Here is a 20,802-nt window from a genome sequence, read left to right on the forward strand (position 1 = left end):
GAAACAAATTAAGATTATGTGACACCTCTACTCAAAACACCTTTAGTCCAACTAGCCCTGTATCCTACCTCCAGCACACAAAATATGAGAGAGAGAGTGTGACTGTGTATTTATGTATATATAAACACATAGAGGGGGAGAGAGAGAGAGAGATTGATTTACAGAGGATGAAAAATACAGTAGAGCATCATTCCAAAGCTACAGTGCTTTACCATACAGGAAATTCCTTCCCGGCTACTAGCCAACATAGATCCTGTGGGTGCTTACAGCCGTTTGAATAGAATTAACATTTGCAATTACTTTAAAAAAATGTGCAATGGCTCTCTAATCAAGTCTTAAATATTCCATAATGTTTTTATTTAACAGAATTATAGTTATATTTTGTTACTTTAAACACTACATTTGCTAGCACCCGCCATATTAGCTTGACATATTAAAATGACATATCATCTTCATCAATATTTGTATCCTAATTACAGAAAATGTTGAATTGGATAAAAATACTTTGGTTTAAAGGATACTTACTGGATAAAAAACCTCTTACTTGTTAACAAGGATTTGAAGGACAGAAATAAGTATCAATGCTTGGGTTAGGACATCTGCTGTCTTATAAATTTAATTTCTGTAGCTGAAATTGGTGAATAGGTACACAAGAACTTGGCTTTGTGCACGTTCAACAGGACTGGAAAGTCTATACAGGAACATGGCTACGATGTTCCACTCCCATCTTAGGGAAGGAAGAAAAATCTTTTCGCATGAGAAGACACATATAATAGAGAGTTTATCTAACTACCTTTACCCAGAACTGCATTCAAAACCCCTACATTAAAAGATCATTATTAAGGTCACAAAGTCAAGCACTCAAACGTTAAAAAATGCCAGTCTGTGCAACCCTAATTCAGCCCCCTTGTGAATAAGCATTATGATAGTTTTAATTACACGACCACACACTGTTTTACATGCTACAGCTTGTCAACAAAATAGTTGACTTTTTTTTTTTTATTAAACATGGGCAAAATCACTTATCTTACCCATGTCTCATGCCTGGAAATGGCTGAACCATTTTAGCTAAAATTTTCCAAGAATAATTCAGTCTCAGGCAAACACCCAGTATCAACAGTTTAAGTTTGGCAAAGTCATAAGCAACTGAAAACAGAGTCTTATCATGGAAAGCACCACACAGCCTGAAGTACAGGCATCACTACCTGCGCTACCTATAATCAAGGGTAGCTATCTGTGGGATGGAACAAAGCCCTGTATATATTTTCACTGTTAATTTTACATGAGTGTTCTACAGGACGTTCAAAACAAACCTGTAAACGTTTATGGAAACTATTTTAAATACTATTTTGCTAGCTCAGGGAAGAGTAGAAAGCTTTTCAAGGAACGATCAATCTGGCCATACCCACAGCAGTGAAAATTAGATACATCACTTAAAATAATCCAAAATCTGAATACTAAAATACTGGAAACAACCACTTATTTATTCCCAGCCTTCTTCATTTAGTGGGAATGGATGGAGAACAGCAGAAATGCCTTATCACCCAGCAATGAAATCACTGACCCAACTATTCACAACACCAAAGGAATCAATATTAAGATGCTTTATATCAGAAAGCATCAAAGAACCAAACCAATATTTTTCCATTTCCTTACAAATACTTTGCATACCCTATATTTCCCCCTCACATTTTTATATTAATCTGCTCTCTCCATCCGTCTGTCCAGGCTGTTGTAACAACACACATGATCCACTCATTGCCAGAGTAAATCCAACTCCTTCCATACTCACCTACCTAGTTCTCTGAATAGTGGTGGTGAATTGGCTAAATTTAACATCTGCCAATATATTATTCTGGACATTAGAAAAGGAACATTTGATGTTCTGCTCCTTTCATGGATGTATTCTTACTGGAGACATAACATCCCATTACCACTCAAGTGACTTTCCTTAGAAAGAAGGCAAAGGTGCAAAAGGACCTTTGAACCAGAAATTGAGCTTTTATGGTTGCAATGAGATTAGAAGACTGGAATTAAATGTAGCTGAATGGAAGTGTTTTCTTCTCTAAGGATTCAATTCTTCAGACACGCCATGCACAGAACTCTCAATGACGATAACTAAATGCTAAGACACACCAACAGTCCACTTTCCTAAAATTCAGTATGGCTTTGAGAACCAACATCCTGTAATTATTTCTATTTTGATAAATTATGAAGCTGTGCCTCAATAATTAAGTAATCACCTAGCAACCGGCAAGGGGCACAATCAATGAGTCCCATAATCCCTTCCTTCCCAACTATCACCACCTCGAAATGAAAACATAACAGGCTTAAAACTGGTCAGTTAGGACTTTAACAGAAACTTTGGTTTCGGAATAGTTGATGTGAAAGTGCTTCTAGAATGGAAGATGACCACAGCACCAGAAATATTTTAATTCCTTCTGCTTTATAACCCAATGACTGAGACTGAACATGGTCAATCCATAAGGAAGCTTATGACTGCACTTAGCTCTTTCATTTTCTGGGCCTACACTCAGTGTACAGAAATATTAAATCTTTTCAGCAGAGATGAAAAGATAGTAAATAGTGATCTGATGGCCACCTCTAGTTGTTAGTTTGAACCTAGTTTAAAAGGACATACGATAAAATCATATTTTTGAAAAAAAAAACTAGATTTGAAATGAAAATCAGACAATGAAATTTTATTTATCCTGCATGTTTATTTTTCGTCCTATATTCAAGTTGCATTCCATTAGATATCACAGCAACTAGAACTTAGTTGACAATCATATTGTCATTTGAATACCAAAAATATCAAAACCCTTCTGCTTTAAAGTGTAAAGATTTCATGCCACTTCTCATAAAAGTAAGAGTATATTCCAGTGCCATGCCAAGATCTTTATTATCCTCTTAGCTGTCACATACTGTTGGTTAGAACTGTTCTCAATAGAAAAAGTCCATAAAAAAATGCAGTTGTCTCAAAACCAAGATGTTTTGTGAGAACCTGTTGATTGATACAAGTTTTTAATGGGAAGCTGAAACATTTAATTTCAATAATGCTGTTTTGTTTAATTTTATTTCAACATTTATATTATTACAACATTTTAAGAGTGTGTTATATTTATAGATATTTCCAGATATATAGTGTGTATTTTATAATAGATATAATATACAAGTTATATAGAAACTAAACATATCAATGGCACCAATTCAAGTTTTCTTCTGAATACTCATTTCATGAGAAATTTTGGCTTTCCAGTTCCCAACCAGTTCTACTGTTGGTGTCTGCCTGGTTGCCACTTCAGTAACTGCTGTAATCCAGTTGTGTTGTATGGATATATGTAAAGCACTTTTTCTGATCTTATACAGTACCCTTTGCTATCATATTTAAGCACCTGGGATGAAAGTCAATACAACTGTAAAACGTCAATCATTAACATACTGTTTTCAGCTATGAGCAAGGTTTGAAAAATAATACACCCAGCATCTAGAGGCAAGACATGACCAATCAATTTCTATAGAAATTAAGCTCTAAGCAATTTTTTAGTTCGTATGCTTGCAAAGCTAACCTTCCAAATGTAAACCAAATATAAATAAAGACATCATTTTCTTCCTGAGTCTGCTGCGGAACAACACTAATGTTTCTGCTGCTATTTCCAACTTTGCCATGGAACATCAGCATGAAATTAACAAGACTGTTCAGTTTCACCATCACTCAGAATCAAGAGGGCAGCAGGAAACAGTCAAGAATGGTGTTAATTTCATGCTACTGCTTGGGAAAGCTACTGGATGGGCTGCAGAAGCAGACAGTGGAGGAACTCACAGGGTGAGCAGAACTCAAGAAGGATTATCTAGTGTTAGAGAAGATAAGATCTATCCCTTTTATTTTCCAGTATCAGAGGGGTAGCCGTGTTAGTCTGGTTCTGTAGAAGCAGCAAAGAATCCTGTGGCACCTTATAGACTAACAGATGTTTTGCAGCATGAGCTTTCGTGGGTGAATACCCACTTCTTCGGATGCAAGAGATCTGAAGAGGAGAGAAGAGTCAAAGAGAACTTTCCAGTAACTATAGGGAATGTAATTTCAAAAATCTTAAATACCTGCCAAGCAGGAGTTGAGGTGAAAGAGAGAACTCTTAAGCAAAGCACAAAGAAAACACAATGGTAAAGTAATTCATATGTGAAAATAAGCTGGGTAGGAGAGTGGCTGACATTTGTATCTGTCTCTGTGTGCATAAGTGAGATTGTGTCTACCTGGGCAATGGAACCAGAGAATCATTTGACATTTATTTAGACTTTCAAAGGGCCTTTGAGAAGGTCCTTCAGAAGAGACTACTAAAGAACCTAAGTAATTACAGGGTGAGAGACATAATATTGTCATGAATCAAAAACCAGTTAAGAGACAGGAAACAAGGAGCAGGAATAAATGGTCACTTTTCATTATGGCAAATAGCAGGGTGCCTCGAGGTTCTGCACTAAGTCTGGTGGTGTTTAATATTATTAATCTGGAAAAGAGGGGTGTACAGTGAAGTAGCAAAATTTGCAGATCACATGGTTATTTACGTTAGCCAAGTTCAGAAAAGACTGGGAGGCACTTCAGAGATGAGGAATTGGCTACACAATGACAGATAAAATTCAACATGGATAAATGCAAAGCAATGCACATTTGAGAAAAAAAGTTATCACTCAAACACCATACTCAAGAAACGGTACCTGTACATCACTGTGGAAAGCTCAAGGACAAACCTCTCTGCTCAAACACACAAATGTAATTTAAAAAAAATCAAACTGTTAGGCTGTGTAAACCAGTGGGTCTCAAACTTTTTTTAATGGTGACACCTTTCACACAGCAAGCCTCTGTGTGCGACCCCCCCCAATAAATTAAACACACTTTTTAATATATTTAACACCATTATAAAGGCTGGAGATAAGCTGGGTTTGGGGTGGAAGTTGACAGCTCATGGCCCCCCATGTAATAACCTCGCAACCCCCTGAGGGGTCCCGACCCCCAGTTTGAGAACCCTGGTGTAAACAATCGGACAGATAATACGGGGCCATTACCATGCCTTTATATCCCTCACTGGTACAGCCTTCTCTGTGTGCAGCCTCACTGGCCATCCCACCTCATGACAGAAACTGTAGAACTAGAGCAGCTTCAGAGCAGGACAACAACTACCCGGGGCTGAACAACACCTGGGACTGTGCCTGCGGCTGCCTCCAGCCCCCACGGGCAGCAGACTCTGTCCCGCTCCAGGCCTGTGCCTTTGCCCTCCCCCACCCCCCGTGGTGGCGGGTCCTGGCCGAGGGGCGTCGCTCTGTCCCCAGCTGGTTTCCAAGGAACGCTGTCGCCCCGCACCCGTTATCCTCCCCCCCCCCCCCCAGGGGGGCCCCCAGCCCGGCCCCCCGCCCCACCCCCGCGCCCCCGCCCCCCCCCCCCCCCCCCCGCCGCGACCCGCCGCCCCTCAGCCCGGCACCCCCCCAGTGCCGCGCCCCCCAGCCCGGCACCCCTGGCCCCTCAGCCCGCCCAGCCCCTCAGCCCCCCAGCCCCGCCCAGGGCCCCTCAGCCCGGCCCGGCACCCCCGCGCCGCCTGGCCCCAGGGCCCTCGGCCCGGCCCGCTCCCTCAGGCCGCTCGCCCCCAGGACCCCTTGTGCCAGGCCCCAGGGCGCGCCCCGCACTCACCAAACGGCCGCGGCCCGGGCCCGCCACATCCTGGAGCCGGGGTCAGGGGTACGGTGCGCCCGGGCCCCGCCTCAGCGCCTCGCCCAGGGTCAGCCTGGAGCAGCGCTACCGGCTCCGTCCGGCCGCTTCCGGGCGCGGCGGTCCGTCCCCAAGCGCGGCCGGGCCGGAAACACGGGCCGCCGCCAGAAAGGTTCCGGGCCGCTCCCGTCGCTCCTGCGGCCGCTCAGGACGGGATGCGGCGGTGGGGCAAGAACCTGGGGCGGCTCCAGGGCCCAGCACGCCAAGCGCGCGCTAGGGGCGGCAGGCGGCTGCGGCGGAGCTCCCGCAGGCTGCTTGGGGCGGCGAAATGGCTAGAGCCGCCCCGGGTGCCTGGCTACGACTGCGGCCATGGTGGGCCGGCTGTGCCCGGCCAGGCTCGTGGGGCGGCGCCCCAGGCTGTCCCCGCTCCGTGGGGTGGGCGGCCCGGGCTCCGGGAGTCCTGGGATGGGCTGAGAGTGTCCTGGGGTGTGCGGGGGTCGGTCCAGCCTGGGCTGGCTCCACAAGGCTTTGCTAGTGACTCCGCGCTGGGCTTGGGGAGCCCCACACCTCCAGCGACCAGATGTCCTGATTTTATAGGGATAGTCCCGATTTTGGGGTCTTTTTCTTATATCGGCTCCTATTACCCCCCACTCCGTCCCGATTGTTCACATTTGCTGTCTGGTCACCCTACCCACACCCCGCTTCACTGCGACACTGCTCCCTGAGCCGCTCCTGAATCACACACAGGCACCAGCCCATCCCCCCAGCTCCCCCGCCCTGCACCCCAGAGCTGCACGTCCTGCCCTAGTCACCAGCCTGCTCAGGGCACGTTCATTACCCGTCCGCCTGCCCTGCCTGTGCAGAGGGGACACACACCAGCCTTTGTAACCCAAGATTTCCCAAGCACCTCAACCAAAACACAACTGGGCTAGGTAAAATATAAAACCGGGTTATTAACTACACAGAGGGCGATTATAAGTGGTAGGCCTAAAAGGTCAGGGTTTAGTTAGCAAAGAAAAGGTAAGCGCACAGTTTAACGCTTACCCCTTACGACACTAGGCAGTATTTGGACCGAGCACTTTTCTCAGCCCACTGGACATTTCAGTTCTTAAGTTACAGGCTTCCCCTTTCAGCCTGGGACTGTTCTGCTCAGTTCAAGTCTTTGGCTTCCCAGAGTTCTTGTTGTTTCCAGCATAGATGGGAGGAGGAGAAAGGCCAGGGGACAATGCCACTGTCCCCTATTTTATATCCTCAGTCCATATGTCTGGAAAATACCAGGTCAGACATGCCCTGGTGGGCTTTGCTGAGTCATATGGTTGAGCAATCCCCCTGCTGTGTGTCACTAGCAAATTTACAGCATATTTCAGAAACAACCATACAGGAAAAGCTCATAACTTGATATGCACTATTGATATATGTATTTTGACAGAACAATGGGTTTCAGCAGATCTTGACCTTTCGTATGATATCTTACATGGCATGCTTTGTATGAAATATATCATAATTACATGACAGTGGCAAATATGAGGGTTCCAAGGTGCTGCTTTAAGGTACAGAGTGCCACAGGTGGCTCTCATTGTGTACAGAGTAGGCCATTTCCGGCCTTGTGGGGGAGGAGAAAAGTGGGACAGTGGGCCTCAAGCGCACTCCGACATCTCACAATAAACAAATAGCAAATAAAAGGGGCTGATTTTGAAGCCAGGCTTGTAAATGCCTGATTCTTGAACACTTGGGATGGGCAGTTTTTGCATCATGCTGCGGTGACATGGTGCTGTGCTGATGCCATTGGGATGTGATAGGCTTGCTCAGCGGCAATGCACAGCAGTTGCATTATTACGTGACAACATTCCATGGGCCCCTAAACAGATTTTGGAACCCATCAGTCTCCTGAGATGGTGACTGGGGGAAGCTGGCTTGTCTGGCCCACAAATGTGAAGTGAAGTGGCAGCCCGCACACTGAGATGCCAAGTGCCACAGCCTATCAATCAGTGAGTTTAGTCACATCATGCTGCAAAAACATGTGCATAACTTTTGAGGGGATCAGGGCTTAGGACAAGAAGTGAAGCTGAAAATTGCATGGTTACTGCATCTGCTGGAGAATGGAAGGCAGAATAATGTAATTACCTGTTGAGATGAGTTCCTGTCTGCATCCTGTAAAACTTGCCCATACCGGTATTGCCCTGGCCTCTTCTTTTGTCATTCAGTGTTGAACGCATTCTAAGGCAATATGCATTTCCTCACCTTTTGGGGGCGAAGCCAGACTTTAAGGCACCTGCTCCCCTACTTGGTGTAAACTTTGCTTGTGCCAATCAGAAACAAACACAAACAGGTTTTGGGCCCCGTCCCCTATGACACTTCTATGATGTCATAGTTGGTACTTAATAGGCCTGCCTGCCATGTGCAGGCAGGGAGAGGAGAAAGAAAAATGAATCCTGTGTATCCTGTGTACACCCGTAACCGAGCCTGAACATCTCGAAGCCTCTCTCTCAGCTCACGTGTTTCAAACAGAGTTTCTACGTTTGCCGGTCGTTATGCGTTGGTTTGTATTTGTAAGTATCGGTTATTACTAAATGCTGCATCTTTGTTTATAAATATTGTTAGTAGATATTTTAGTCATTGTGTGTTTTAAGTTTCATTAACTCTATTAGCTAATCATACGCTGCTCCCTTACCCCTTGTAATTATCCCCAATAAATCTTTAAGCTGATTAATTTTAGTTGTGTGTGTGTGTCTGCAGTTTGCATCGTGGCCCATACTCTCCTTGCATCCCTTACCAATATAGTCTATTGCCATGTGCAGCCTGGTAAATAACAGGCCTGCATTTTTCTTTCGCCCCTGCGTGTCCGTGGCAATTTACATTTCCTAACTGAGAATTTTGCATGCTGTGTATGTGTAGCCAGGTCGTTTCTCCATAAAAATAAACTTTTCTTTGAAAGTTTTCAACCAGTACTGTCATACTTTGCAAAAAGTCCTCTGGAATATTTAATGACCATACTGAATTATGCACATGCTTAACTGAAATATATTTAAAGCCCCAAAAAGTTTAGGTAGAGGAAAGGGGGACTAGATACAAGCAAAGACCAACAAGATTGTAAATCTTTGCAGGATTGGCCCCTCATTAACTCTACACACTATGAGGCATGCTATTGAAGTCAAGTGGAATAGATGTGTAAAATCTTTGAAGGATCAGGGCTTAAGTTACCAGGGTGATTAGAAGAATACATATGACAAAATCTTGGAAAACCTTATTGAATTAAGTTTATGTATCACTGTAGGCCAGGAATTGTATGTAGTTCCATGGGAGATGGAAACCACTGAACTAAGAACAATGGGGAGCAGGTGGGCAAATTCACACAGGCTGTAACACCTCCAGAGAGTTACCACCACCTGGAGGAAAAACAACCAGGAGTCCTTGTGGCATCTTAGAGACTAACAAATTTATTTGGGCATCAGCTTTCATGGGCTAGAGCCCACTTCATCAGATGGAGGGAAGCTCACATATACTGGTTCAAACTGGATTCTCCAGAGACCAACAGACAAAGAAAGAACTTGATAGAAAAAGACTGTGTTAAAATGAATTCAGGGCAGTCCTTCTGATCCAGCAAACGGACAGGACCACTGTGTCATGGAGGGTCCCAACAATCCTTGGGGAAGAGAAGAGCTGGAGGTACTGGAGCCCATCATGGTGTGCTAGTTCTGAGCTGAAGGTGTTATGAACTTGTCACCAGAGGAAAAATCCCTGTGTGGTGTTTGAGGGATTAGTCACCAACCAGAGCCCTTGCTGGGGTTGGGGGATGATCTCTGGTAAGCTTACTAGCATGCCTGTAGGTTCTTTTAGTGGTTTTAATATGCTCTCTCGGTACTGCTTTGTACCGTGCTGGGCACTTACAATGTGTAGGCAGGGAACTGTTGAGCCTGGAAGTACCCTGGTCAGAAGGGAGAGAGACACACATGCCTCCGCCCGAAAGATCTCAGTCCCAAAATGTCTAGAGTGCATGCCTTTGCTGGGCCACGGAGGAGAAATACAAGTGTGGTAGCCCCGAACTGTGACAGAGCATAAGGGTTCCTTTTTTATTTCACCCTTGCCTTCTTCTGTTTTAGGTTTGTTTGATTTAATCTGGCCTTGTGATTGTTTAGTTTTACCTTTGCTTTATAGATGTTTTGATTTAACCCGTACATTTTGATATTTGGGCATGTTGGTTTTGTATGCCGATTTCAATAAAGAAATGGATGAGAAAACACAAGGTTATTATGGAAAGACTTTTAAATGTGCACATTGACCACCAACATGTAATAGTTAAGTTGAACAGTAGAGGGCGTCAAACTAAAAGACAATCCAGCAAACCCAGAAAAAAGTTTGCTGCTGATGAATGTGATCTGAAGCCCACTGACGTCGATGGAAACATTCCATCAACTCCAGTGGCCTTTTGAGTTAGATGTTGGGTTGGGTTATTAATACAAGTATATCAAGTTGCCAAAAATATAACAAAGCACAAATGTTTAATCTCTTTTAGACTGCTTGTCCTTTGTTTTCAGTGCAGAGAAAGAATCCTCCATACCACAGACTCTTCACTGGAACAAGAGTCTTTCCATTGACTTTTATCAGAGTCGGATTGGACCAAGAAAGTGGAATAGCTACGTGGATCCATAATCTTCCCTTAGAGTCATGCATGGTGGGGACCCTCTGCATGCATTTCGCTCCCCTTGCCACACAGGAGGGTGACTCAGCCACCTCTGCTTCACCCTTGTCCTTTCCCCTGACACTGGAGTCCAGCATTTGTACTGGGAATAGCAGCAGAGACTGGCCAGGCAGGGTAAGGATGGGTGATAATTTTGCCAACCCCAACCTTTAAAAAAATCACAATCCAGGACTCACAAGTCACGAGATTGTCTTAAAAATCTTGATTCTTTAAACTGATTAATTGGAGATTCATATAGTTGTCTCTTGGTTTTAGAGTCATTAGAAGACACCTGTTCAGTTTCCTCTGCAAACATGAGGGCTAGAAACTGAAAGTTGAGATTCTCAGGTAATTTGACTTCTGTAGGTGGGGCTTAAAGAGAAACACCACATATCGTGAGGCTCGAGATGGCAACACCATAGGTGGGATGCAATGTGCTGTGTTGGAGGTGCCTATGGTTCTCTTTCCAGCCCATGGAAATCAGTCAGAAAAGATAACAGTTTGGACCTGTAAAATCTTTTCCAAAGTCACATTCCCCTTGGCCAGGTAGCATGGCCCCACTAGAAGCAGATTTGAACCATTGTTTCTGACATGGGTTTGAATACTATGCAGTTTGCCAGAGCCTCCATTTGCATTTACATTGCATCCTGTGCCCATTCACTGCATCTGACCCTGACAGACATTGGTGGCAGTGTCACAGTTCAGGGGGACTGCACCTATATTCCCATTCTGTGGGCTGCCAAGGGTACCCATTCTCAGGCTTCCAGCTCCCCAGACATCACCTTTCTTGGGCAGAGACATGGATCTCTCTCCCTCCTGACTGGGGTATTTCCAGGCTGAACAGTACAATGGGATATCCCTGACAAGACATGCTGCTTAAAAGGCTAGCATCTGTGCATTGCACTCTCTCTAGAGGCTATGAACAGTTTAACAGCCTGCAGTTGTATGTTACCATGCAGCAATTTTTAAGCAAGCACATTTGTTCTCAAGACAAAAGCATTAGAGAAAACATTAGAAACAATACAAGAACCGACATGCATGCTGATAAGCTTACCAGAGATAATCACCAACTTCAACAAAGGCTCAGCAGGTGTCAGTCCTTCAAACCCACACAGGGGATTTTCTGTGGTTACAAGTCATAACATCCAATGCTCAGAACAGCACATCCATGAATAGTTCCATCTTTCCTTTATTCAGCTTGCGCCTTTGATCTTCAGATTCCGGGAACAGGTAATCGGCACACAATGGTTCTCGCCTCTGGGCATAACTTCAAAAAGCTGAGTGTTTGCATAACTGGAGATGGAAATTTGCATTCGCCTCCCCCTAGAGATTCCCAGGAAAACCACTTGCCAGTGTTTGCCCCAAAAGTACACTCTTCTGACTCATTGGTCAGTGCAGTCCTTTGAAGATCGTAACACTTCCCAGGATTCACAGCCCATCTCCCCCTTAGAGAAGTTACATACAATCCTGGCTCCCAATAATAAATAACCTTTGCATTTAATACAAAAAGACTCTAGAGACACAAACTTAATTCAATATTTTTTTCAAGCATACTGCAGGAAATTGCCATCTGTCACAGGTAGCATCAAATCATTTTCTGAGTGCGGACTGGCCTCCGTCTCTCCTCTTTTTCTTCCTCTGAATCTTCCGGCCATTTCACTTCAGAGAGCACGACATTGGACCAGAACTTGCCCAGTGCTGGCGATATTTGTATTTGGGCTTATCTTGGGCTCATCTCAGATGAGAATAAAACACTAGTGAATGTAAAATATCTTGGGAAACTCTTGATTCTGACCTAAGGGTTCAGCCGTATTACACTCCATAGAGGAGTGATGTTTGCTTGTTTTTCGGTGGCTCAGTTCCTATCTCCCCAGAATTCCATACCGTAGGCATCACCACAGTGTCTGACCCTTTGCTTTTTAAAACAAACAGGAAAACAAGGAAGAGGGAAAGGACTGAAAAAAGAGCAACCACTGGGCAGGATAAATAATTAAACCGAGTGAGGTTCCCCAGACTGACTGAGAAGAAGTGTTGGGCACAATTAGGAGACAAGGCAAGTCAAAAGGCAAAGGAAGGGCAAGAGAGGCAAGGCTGGCAATTAAAACCATCCAAGAGACAACGGAAAAGGAGGGGGAAATTGGTGTGTTGCCCCCGTGCCTGCTTCCTCGGTCTGGCTCCAGTGCTGCAATCAGATCCACCCATGAGCAGCACTGACGTCAGTGGGGCCCCTCTGGACTCCAGGGTCCCCAATGGCAGGATCGGGGCCCAGAGCTTCCTCTAGTTACACTGTAGGACCCCAAACACTCTCGGCATTCATAATAATAAATAATGACACTACTGATAACCCGATCTGGGCCCCAATCCTACGTGCTGACTGGCATGGTTAGACTCTGGGTCCACCTGCATAGATGAGGGCCATGGTTTGGAGTGTTAGAGCCCAGTCTTGGTTCTCCCATTGTATAGCAAGCAATCAAGATTGGGCCCTTAGTTTTGACAGGTTGCTAAGTATGTAATAGAATAATAATGATGCCTGCTTCTCTCTCGCTCAGGCACACTCCCTAGCCCAAATAAATCCCATAATCTTTCAAGGTGAAGTATTCTGCTTTTGCCCTCCCCTTAAGGCTGCCTGCCAGCAGTACTTGCTGTGTTACTGGAGCTGTGATTGGAAGTCAAGTCATGGCAGACACTCAGCAGATCTAACTTTTTTCTTCCTCCACCACCCTGAGCCGGCTTTGTACGGGGGAAGTCCCCTTTCAAGCAGCAGCTTCAGTTAAAAAAAACAGCAAAGAGGCGACAGGAAGAACATATACACCTGGAAAACCCCCCTACAGATGGGGAGGAGCTGCCTTCTCAGAATATTGGTAGTGTCATAAGAAAGGTGTGCACTCAGGAGTTCCTTAGCATGGAAGGTAATTAATCACTTCAGTTCAAGGAAGCGAGACTAACCCTGCAGACCTGTCCTGAAGGTGTTTCAGAGGACTCCAGAGCAAACACCATTTCATGGGGGAAAAGTTTGCCAAGAGTCACCATGCATTGCTCAGCAAGGGAGAGGAGAGTGAAATGGTAAGTCACTGTCTTTCCTCTTATCTCTATCTCAGCCTGAAACAATAGTCTTAGTGTGTTCTGCAGCCTCGAGTTTAGCTCTGGACAGTAAGTGAAAATGTACAGTCTGTCAAGGGCTTCATTAACATTTAAATAAATGGAAATACAATTGTGTGGAATGAGTTTTAATCAGTTGGCAGTGAGGGTATGCCGGCAGTGCCCTCGGAGGTTTGATTCCAGCTCAGATGGGCAGACCTCGCCTTGCTTTAACCGACCCAGCACAGATACAGTGCTGTGAAGGTGCCGTCGCATGGACTCCGGCACAGGCTGTTAATCCAAATAAGCCCCCAGGGTTCCAATGGGCTTGTTTAGCCTGCGTTGAAGCCTGTGCCACCACATCTGCACTGCTGTGTTTAGCTGTGTTGCTAGATTAAAGCGAGGGCGGGGATGTCTACCTGAGCTGCAGACATACTGCCGACTGCAGTGTAGACATACCCTGAGTGCAGCGCTCCGAGGCAAGAGAAGAGCTGCACACAGCCTTCAAAGGCAATGACTGATGATTTACATACAGGTGCATGCCACTTAATGGCCAGAGCAAACGGGGTCCTTCTCTGCTCTGAAGAGTGTACAACCTATGGCCTCAATCCTACAAAGGGATGGAGTCATGGAAAGGTCAGGGCCTAAAACACGACAAAACATCTCATTTTTAGCCATTGGCTGCTGTGCAGAGTGGCTCCACAAATGCCTCCACTGGTCTTGCAAAGTCTTTTAAAAATTCTAATTGTATTAATGTGACAAAGTGGGAATTTTTTGAGATATTTTTATGAAACCGTTGTGTGCCTCAATTTCCCCTATATGTTGCATGGTTACCTAGCGGGTGAAAAGGATCTGTTTGCTCTCAGGGCAGGCTAGGACAAGGTGTGAGCAGCACCTCCCTGTCTGGGACTAAGTGGGCTTTAATCCTCGTATCCGTGACGACAATGGCAAATTCAGTCACCGGGACATTGAAACCTGGCAACCGAGACTATGGATTGCCTCACCTCTCTGGAGGGAGCCAAGCAGCATTTTTCCAGCTCTGGAACAAATGCCTGGGTGTGTGAGGTGGGAGTTGGCTGCCGGAGGAGTCAGGGACGGGGGCTGAGAATCTGACAGAGCAGGTCAGACTAAGTGACAGAGCAGAGGGCCAGAGCTTTGGGCTCTTGGGGCTAACCAGAATGGACTCTGCTGTAACCTTCATTTCTCTAGGCCGGGGGCGGGCAAACTTTTTGGCCTGAGGGCCACATCGGGTTTCTGAAATTGTATGGCGGGCTGGTTAGGGGAGGCTGTGCCTGGCCCCTGCCCCCTATCCAACTGCATCTCATCCCCTGACAGCCCCCCTGGGACTCCTGCCCCATCCAACGCCTCATCCCCTGATGGCCCCCCAGGACCCCTACCCCTTCCACACACCCCTCTCTGTCCTGACCACCCCCAAAACCCCTGCCCCTGACTGCCCCCACCACCCCATCCAACCCCCACTCCTTCCTGACTTCCCCCCCAGAATCCCTGCCCCATCCAACTCCCCTGTTCCCTGCTTTCTGACCCCCCCAACCCATATCCACACCCCCGTGCCCTGACCATTACCCCGAACTCCCCTGCCTTCTATCCAACCCTCCCTGCTCCCTTCCCACGCTGCCTGGAGCACCGGTGGCTGGTGGTGCTACAGCTGTGCCGCCCAGAGCACCAGGACAGGCAGCCGTGCCACCCGGCTGGAGCCAGCCACGCCAGCGTGCAGCACAGAGCACAGAGTCAGGCAACTGCGCCACCCGGCTGGAGCCAGCCACGCCACCGCGCAGCACAGAGCACCGAGTCAGGCAGCCGCGCCGCCCGGCTGGAGCCAGCCACGCCACCGCGCAGCTCAGGGCACCAGGTCAGGCCGGGCTCTGTGGCTGCACTGCCCTGCAAGAGGTTGCAGCGCTGCCACCCAGAGCATTGCGCCAGCGGCGCAGTGAACTGAGGCTGCAGGGGAAGGGGAAGAGCAGGGGAGGGGGCAGGGGCTAGCCTCCTGGCCAGGAGCTCGGAGGCCGGGCAGGACAGTCCCGTGAGCTGGATGTGGCCCATGGGCCGTAGTTTGCCCACCTCTGCTCTAGGCTAACCAAGGACTTCTTATGCTGTGTTGCAGTCAATTAATAAACCCTACTGCGTGACAGCCCTGGCTGAGTGGCACTGCAGATACTGGCCCTAGTGCACTGTTCCCTCAGACTGTACCAGTCTCCCTCAGGGGTCTGTCTCAGAGCTCAGGATGTGAAGCAGGAATGCGGAAGGTCCCAGAGGGCCAGTCTAAGGAGGCAGTGAAGCTACATGGCTTACTCAGGAAGAAGAGTGAGAGCCTCTGGCCCAGTGTCGGGCTCCTCCCAGAGACTGTTCTAAAGCTGGGCCCAGAGCACTGATCCTGGGGATCCCTGACAATTACATTTTAAATTTGTTTTTAGCATTAATTTGAATCTTCCAGAGTCAAATTATTGGCCTGCATTTCTTGACTCTTTGGTAAAGATCATATCACTTGGTGTAATAAAGTTCCTGCTTACATTGTGCAGATGTCAGCTGTTTCAGATTGAAATACGACTGACAGGTTTAAAGTATGCTGACGGCTCATTTGAAAACCGGAGAAGATAATCTCATTTCTCAGAGAAACTTTCTATCCACTTTTGTTGGAGGCTGTGGGGGGAGCTCAGCAGTAATGAGAAGGGATGTGAAACATTTCTAAGGCCATGTGTCCAGCATTGTCCACTCTTTGCTGCCCTTGCTATGGCACAAGTGATGATGGCCCTATGTTTCAGAGCTGTCCACCTTTCCTCGTGTCCATCATGGGACTATTTGTGTGACTAAAGCCTACTTGCTTGAATAAAACTGGCAGGAGTGGCTCTTTCAGAAGCTGAGGTTCGTTTCCCTGGGATCCCACAGAGCCTGAGCTTGTTGGCTTTCAGGGCACCTGGCAGATCCAATCTCTTCACAATGATAGTGGAGGGAGAAGAGCCTTTATAGCACAGAATTTGCCTGGGAGAGGGTTGGTGGGTGGGTGGGTTAGGGAAGGGGATGGTTTGTTTTAGGGATTACCCTTTTTTCAAGAAATGCTGATTTAAGGTGGTTTTAATAGATTGTTCAAAGCTTTGCTTGGTGTACAGCAGGGGGTGAGAGGGAAAAGAAGGCTGCAAGCTACTTTTGCATCCCTCTGATCTCCAGGGTTGCTATGGATTTATTCAGCTCCTGGCATAATTTAGAGCAGCCAACAGATTATAAACAGCCTCCTAGAGCCATTACACATCAGCCAGGGATTGTCAGAGCGCAACAAAATCCAGTCATTTCCCCCACCATACATACATCTAAGATATACTCAGAGATCTTACTCCATGCAGCATAACAAAGAGAAGGTTAAGGGATGACTTGATCACAGTCTAAGTATCTACATGGGGAACAAATATTTACTCAGGAGATTTCGATCTAGCAGAGAAAGGTGGCTAGCGGCTGATGCTAGACAAATTCACACAGGAAATAAGGCATACATTTTTAACAATGAGGGTAACTAACCACTGGAACAATTTACCAAGGGTTGTGGTGGCTTCTCCATCAATGGCAATTTTGAAATCAAGACTGAACGTTTTTCTAACAGATCTGCCCTAGGAATTATTTTGAGGCTGGCCTGTGCTATGCAGGAAGATAGACTACATTAGTAGCTCTCAAGCTTTCCAGACTACTGTACCCCTTTCAGAAGTCGGATAAAGAACTAAATAAGTTCATGGAGGATAGATCCATCAATGGCTATTAGCCAGGATGGGCAGGGATGGTGTCTCTAGCCTCTGTTTGCCAGAAGCTGGGAATGGGCGACAGGGGATGGATCACTTGATGATTCCCTGTTCTGTTCGCTCCCTCTGGGGCATCTGGCATTGGCCACTGTCGGTAGACAGATACTGGGCTAGATGGACCTTTGGTCTGACCAAGCATGGCCGTTCTTATGATTTGTCTTACATACCCCCAAGTTTCACCTCACTTAAAACCTACTTGCTTACAAAATCAGACATAAAAATACAAAAGTGTCACAGCACACTGTAACTGAAAAGAACCATGTACTTTCTTATGTTTACCATATAATTATAAAATAAATCAGCTGGAATATAAATTATTGTACTTACATTTCAGTGTATAGTATATAGAGCAGTATCAGCAAGTCATTGTCCATATGAAATTTTAGTTTGTACTGACTTGGCTAGTGCTTTTTATGGAGCCTGTTGTAAAACCAAGCCAATATCTAGATGAGTTGATGTCCCCCCTGGAAGAGCTCTGCTTACCCTCAAGGGTACACATGCCCTTGACTGATCACAATGTTCCCTTCTGGGCTTGGAATCCATGAATCCCTATGCTGGAGTTTTGAAGGCGATGGTGTAGAGTCGGGTACATCAGCCATCTACCAGCCAGTGACCCTTCACATTGGAGATGGTGGAAAGGGGACACAGCCGGGGCCAGTATTTGGCCCTGTAGCTTTCTATCCTTCGACATGGAAATATGTGAATCCTCGCACAAGATGGACATTGAAAGGCCCAATCCTACTTCCACTGGAGTGACTGGTAGTTTGCTATTGACTGGGAACTGCAGCAGACCCTTATGAAAGAGTTCCTGGTTGTTATCACACAGACGCCACTGTTAGATTCCTTGTGAGTCCTTCAACCTGTCTTTCAAGTCTAATCCTATTACCCGTTGTTATAGCAACAGCACTTTTAAACTGTTGCTCACAGGTTACCTTCCTGCTGTCAAAGCAGAAAAACCTGGTGATGGGATTGACAAAACTGCAATACTCCTCACAGTTTGGTAAGGCCAGTTCCTGCCCTGAAGAGAAGGCGGATACCAGAATTTGCTTGGCATTTACAGTTAACTTCTGCTTTACAGGTGACTTGGAAATAAAACAAAGTTATTTTAGCCACAAATAACAGTGATGTACATGACAATTGTGTAAATAATCCTTGATAGGAGGGAGTAGTGATGGTAAATGATTAACAGCAAATTCTGCTTCTTGATTCCAACAAATCTGTTCTCTGAATAAGCAAAGTTTCTGCCAACAGCAGCAAGTCTGACAGCTTTAGATTAATTAGTAACGCTACTGCGAGACTTAGTTTACTGATAGGTAAACTGAGGCACAGAAGGAGCAAATGACTCATGTTTGATCCAACAATAAGTCAGTAGCAGGGCCACGGAGAGAATCCAGGGGTCCTGGGCCAGAGTCAGCTGCTCTAACCTCTAGGCCAGGGGTCGGCAGCCTTTCAGAAGCGCTGTGCCGAGTCTTCACGTATTCACTCTGATTTAAGGTTTTGCGTGCCAGTCATACATTGTAATGTTTTTAGAAGGTCTCTTTCTCTAAACTATTGTTGTATGTAAAGTATATACGTTTTTTAAATGTTAAAATGCAGAGCCCCCTGGACCAGTGGCCAGGACCCAGGCAGTGTGAGTGCTGCTGAAATTCAGCTTGTGTGCTGCCTTCGGCACGCGGGCCATAGGTTGCCTACCCCTGCTCTAGAGAATGCTCACCCATTGGTGTGAAGTACGGAACTCACTTTCTTTGCAGTAGCAAAGTAATCGTTATTTAGCATAAGCGGTTAACACATATTTCAGGAAATCTGCATAACACTTTCAAAAGATGTGCCTGGGAGCTTACATTCATAACGTTGCTGGATATGAACACAGACACTGGATTTATGGCTTTTACAACAATCTATAACCCAAACACCCCCAGCTGCCTCTCCCCCTTCCTCCCTAAGACTGGAGGGGTGTTAACAGGCCACTTCACCCTGAGTGGTGCCTTGAAATGTGTTAACTCCTTATGCTGAACAATCTGTTCTACCTTGTATTTAGCTGTGACATTTTCAGTATGGTTCCCGGACCTGAAGAGAAGCTCTGTGTAAGCTCAAAAGCTTGTCCCGCTCACCAACTGAAGTTGGGCATATTCCCTCCCTCACCTTGTCCCTCTAATACCCTGGGACAGACTCTGCATACATGGAATACTTTGACTTTCCTAGGGCCTTCTCAGGACAGTCTCAGGGTACTTCACACAGGTGGGTAGGGTTAGCCTCATGTAACAGATGAGGAAATAGAGGCACAGAGAAGTTAAGTGACTTATCAAACATCACACCATGAAGGAGAGGACCCAGGAGTCCGGTGTCCTAGCCCCTGCCCTGATCCCTACGCAATATTGCCTCCTGGAGATATTACTAGCTCCTTGCTCTGTCTTTGGTACTCTGACATCCAGGGGTGACATTTCAGATTTTGGGGGCGGGGGCAACTTTAACCATGATTTCAAGGGCTACTTCAGCACCTGAAAACTCTAAGGTTTTTTTGCAGATAACTTAGAAATTAGCTGACAGGAGCACTGTATGTAATTCCTATATAAAAAAGAGGATTTAATAAATATTAGACCCACTCAGCTCTAATACTAACATGTTCTCACATCTTGTGTCACTTAAGTAACACTGGTTAGGTTTAAAATTTTAATGTATATTCTTTGTTACTAATTCTTGACTACAACAATCAAAACAATTGTAGAAAAGTCTAGATGAGTTTCTATCACTTTTTTGCCGTTCACCAAGTTTGGAATAGATCATTTAGCTTGGGAAACATCCTAGTAGGGCAAGGCCCCATGAGTTTATACTGCACCTGCCTGGAGCTCTAGAGGTGTTTCCTCACTATAAATAATAGACTAGAAACTAACCTTAAACAGGAGTGAAACTGACACTTTCAAGTCACTTTCATACTATTGCCAATCCCAAATGTCCAAAAATCATGAATCAGGCTCACCAAAAATCATGAGATTGGCTTTAAAATCATGTGATTATGTAAAAACAACAGATTTGGTGAAGATAAGACAAATTCAGCCTGGAAATAATGCATACATTTTTAACAGAGTAGTTAACCATTGGTACAATTTACCAAGCATTGTGGTGGACTCTTATCACTGACAATTTGGCTGGTTTTCTACAAGACATACTCTACGAATTATTTGGGGGAAGTTCTGTGGCCCGTGCTCTGCAGTAGGTCAGACCAGATGAACACAATGGTCTCTTCTGGTCTTGGAATCTATCGATCTGAGCCTCAAACAACCTAGAACAGTTAAGCTCAGTCCACAAACAGAGCAGCCACCGTGGGCACACGTTAGCCATGTTTGTTCATCCACATCTACCACTTATTGTTCTCAGTGGATTCTGGGAAAGTCTGCAGACATCCTGTGCTGCCTCAGTTGCTGCGGCGCGCGCACGCACACACACACACAGCTCAGAAATCCCAGAATCATCTGCATCGTAGCTGTTTCCCATCATGGATACCTGCCTGCTGGGCACTTCAGATTGCCACAGCCTTGGGTAAACTGCTG

General features: G+C 45.9%; 2 protein-coding genes across 9 annotated transcripts in view; one reads left to right on the top strand and one right to left on the bottom strand.

The window, feature by feature from the left end:
• OPA1 (OPA1 mitochondrial dynamin like GTPase) overlaps positions 1-7,874 on the bottom strand; it is an 85,657-nt gene extending 77,783 nt beyond the window's left edge. For 4 of the 8 annotated variants that reach the window (XM_039487958.1, XM_039487954.1, XM_039487956.1 and 1 more), the window contains exon 1: positions 7,820-7,874. In XM_039487958.1, coding sequence (XP_039343892.1) covers positions 7,820-7,863 — 44 coding nt within the window. In that variant the 5' untranslated portion in view covers positions 7,864-7,874. Of the gene's footprint in view, positions 1-5,677; positions 5,883-7,819 lie in introns of those variants that run through there. The other 4 variants (XM_039487959.1, XM_039487955.1, XM_039487957.1 and 1 more) reach the window with 2 other exon arrangements.
• Positions 7,875-13,124: 5,250 nt separating this feature from the next.
• The window catches only part of ATP13A4 (ATPase 13A4), a 65,225-nt gene continuing 57,547 nt past the window's right edge, over positions 13,125-20,802 (top strand). The window contains exon 1 of the mRNA XM_039489152.1: positions 13,125-13,436. Within this exon, the coding sequence (XP_039345086.1) occupies positions 13,374-13,436 (63 nt within the window). The 5' untranslated portion in view covers positions 13,125-13,373. The remainder of the gene's footprint in view (positions 13,437-20,802) is intronic.

Source organism: Mauremys reevesii, linkage group 9, assembly GCF_016161935.1.
Source record: "Mauremys reevesii isolate NIE-2019 linkage group 9, ASM1616193v1, whole genome shotgun sequence".
NCBI lineage: Eukaryota > Metazoa > Chordata > Testudines > Geoemydidae > Mauremys > Mauremys reevesii.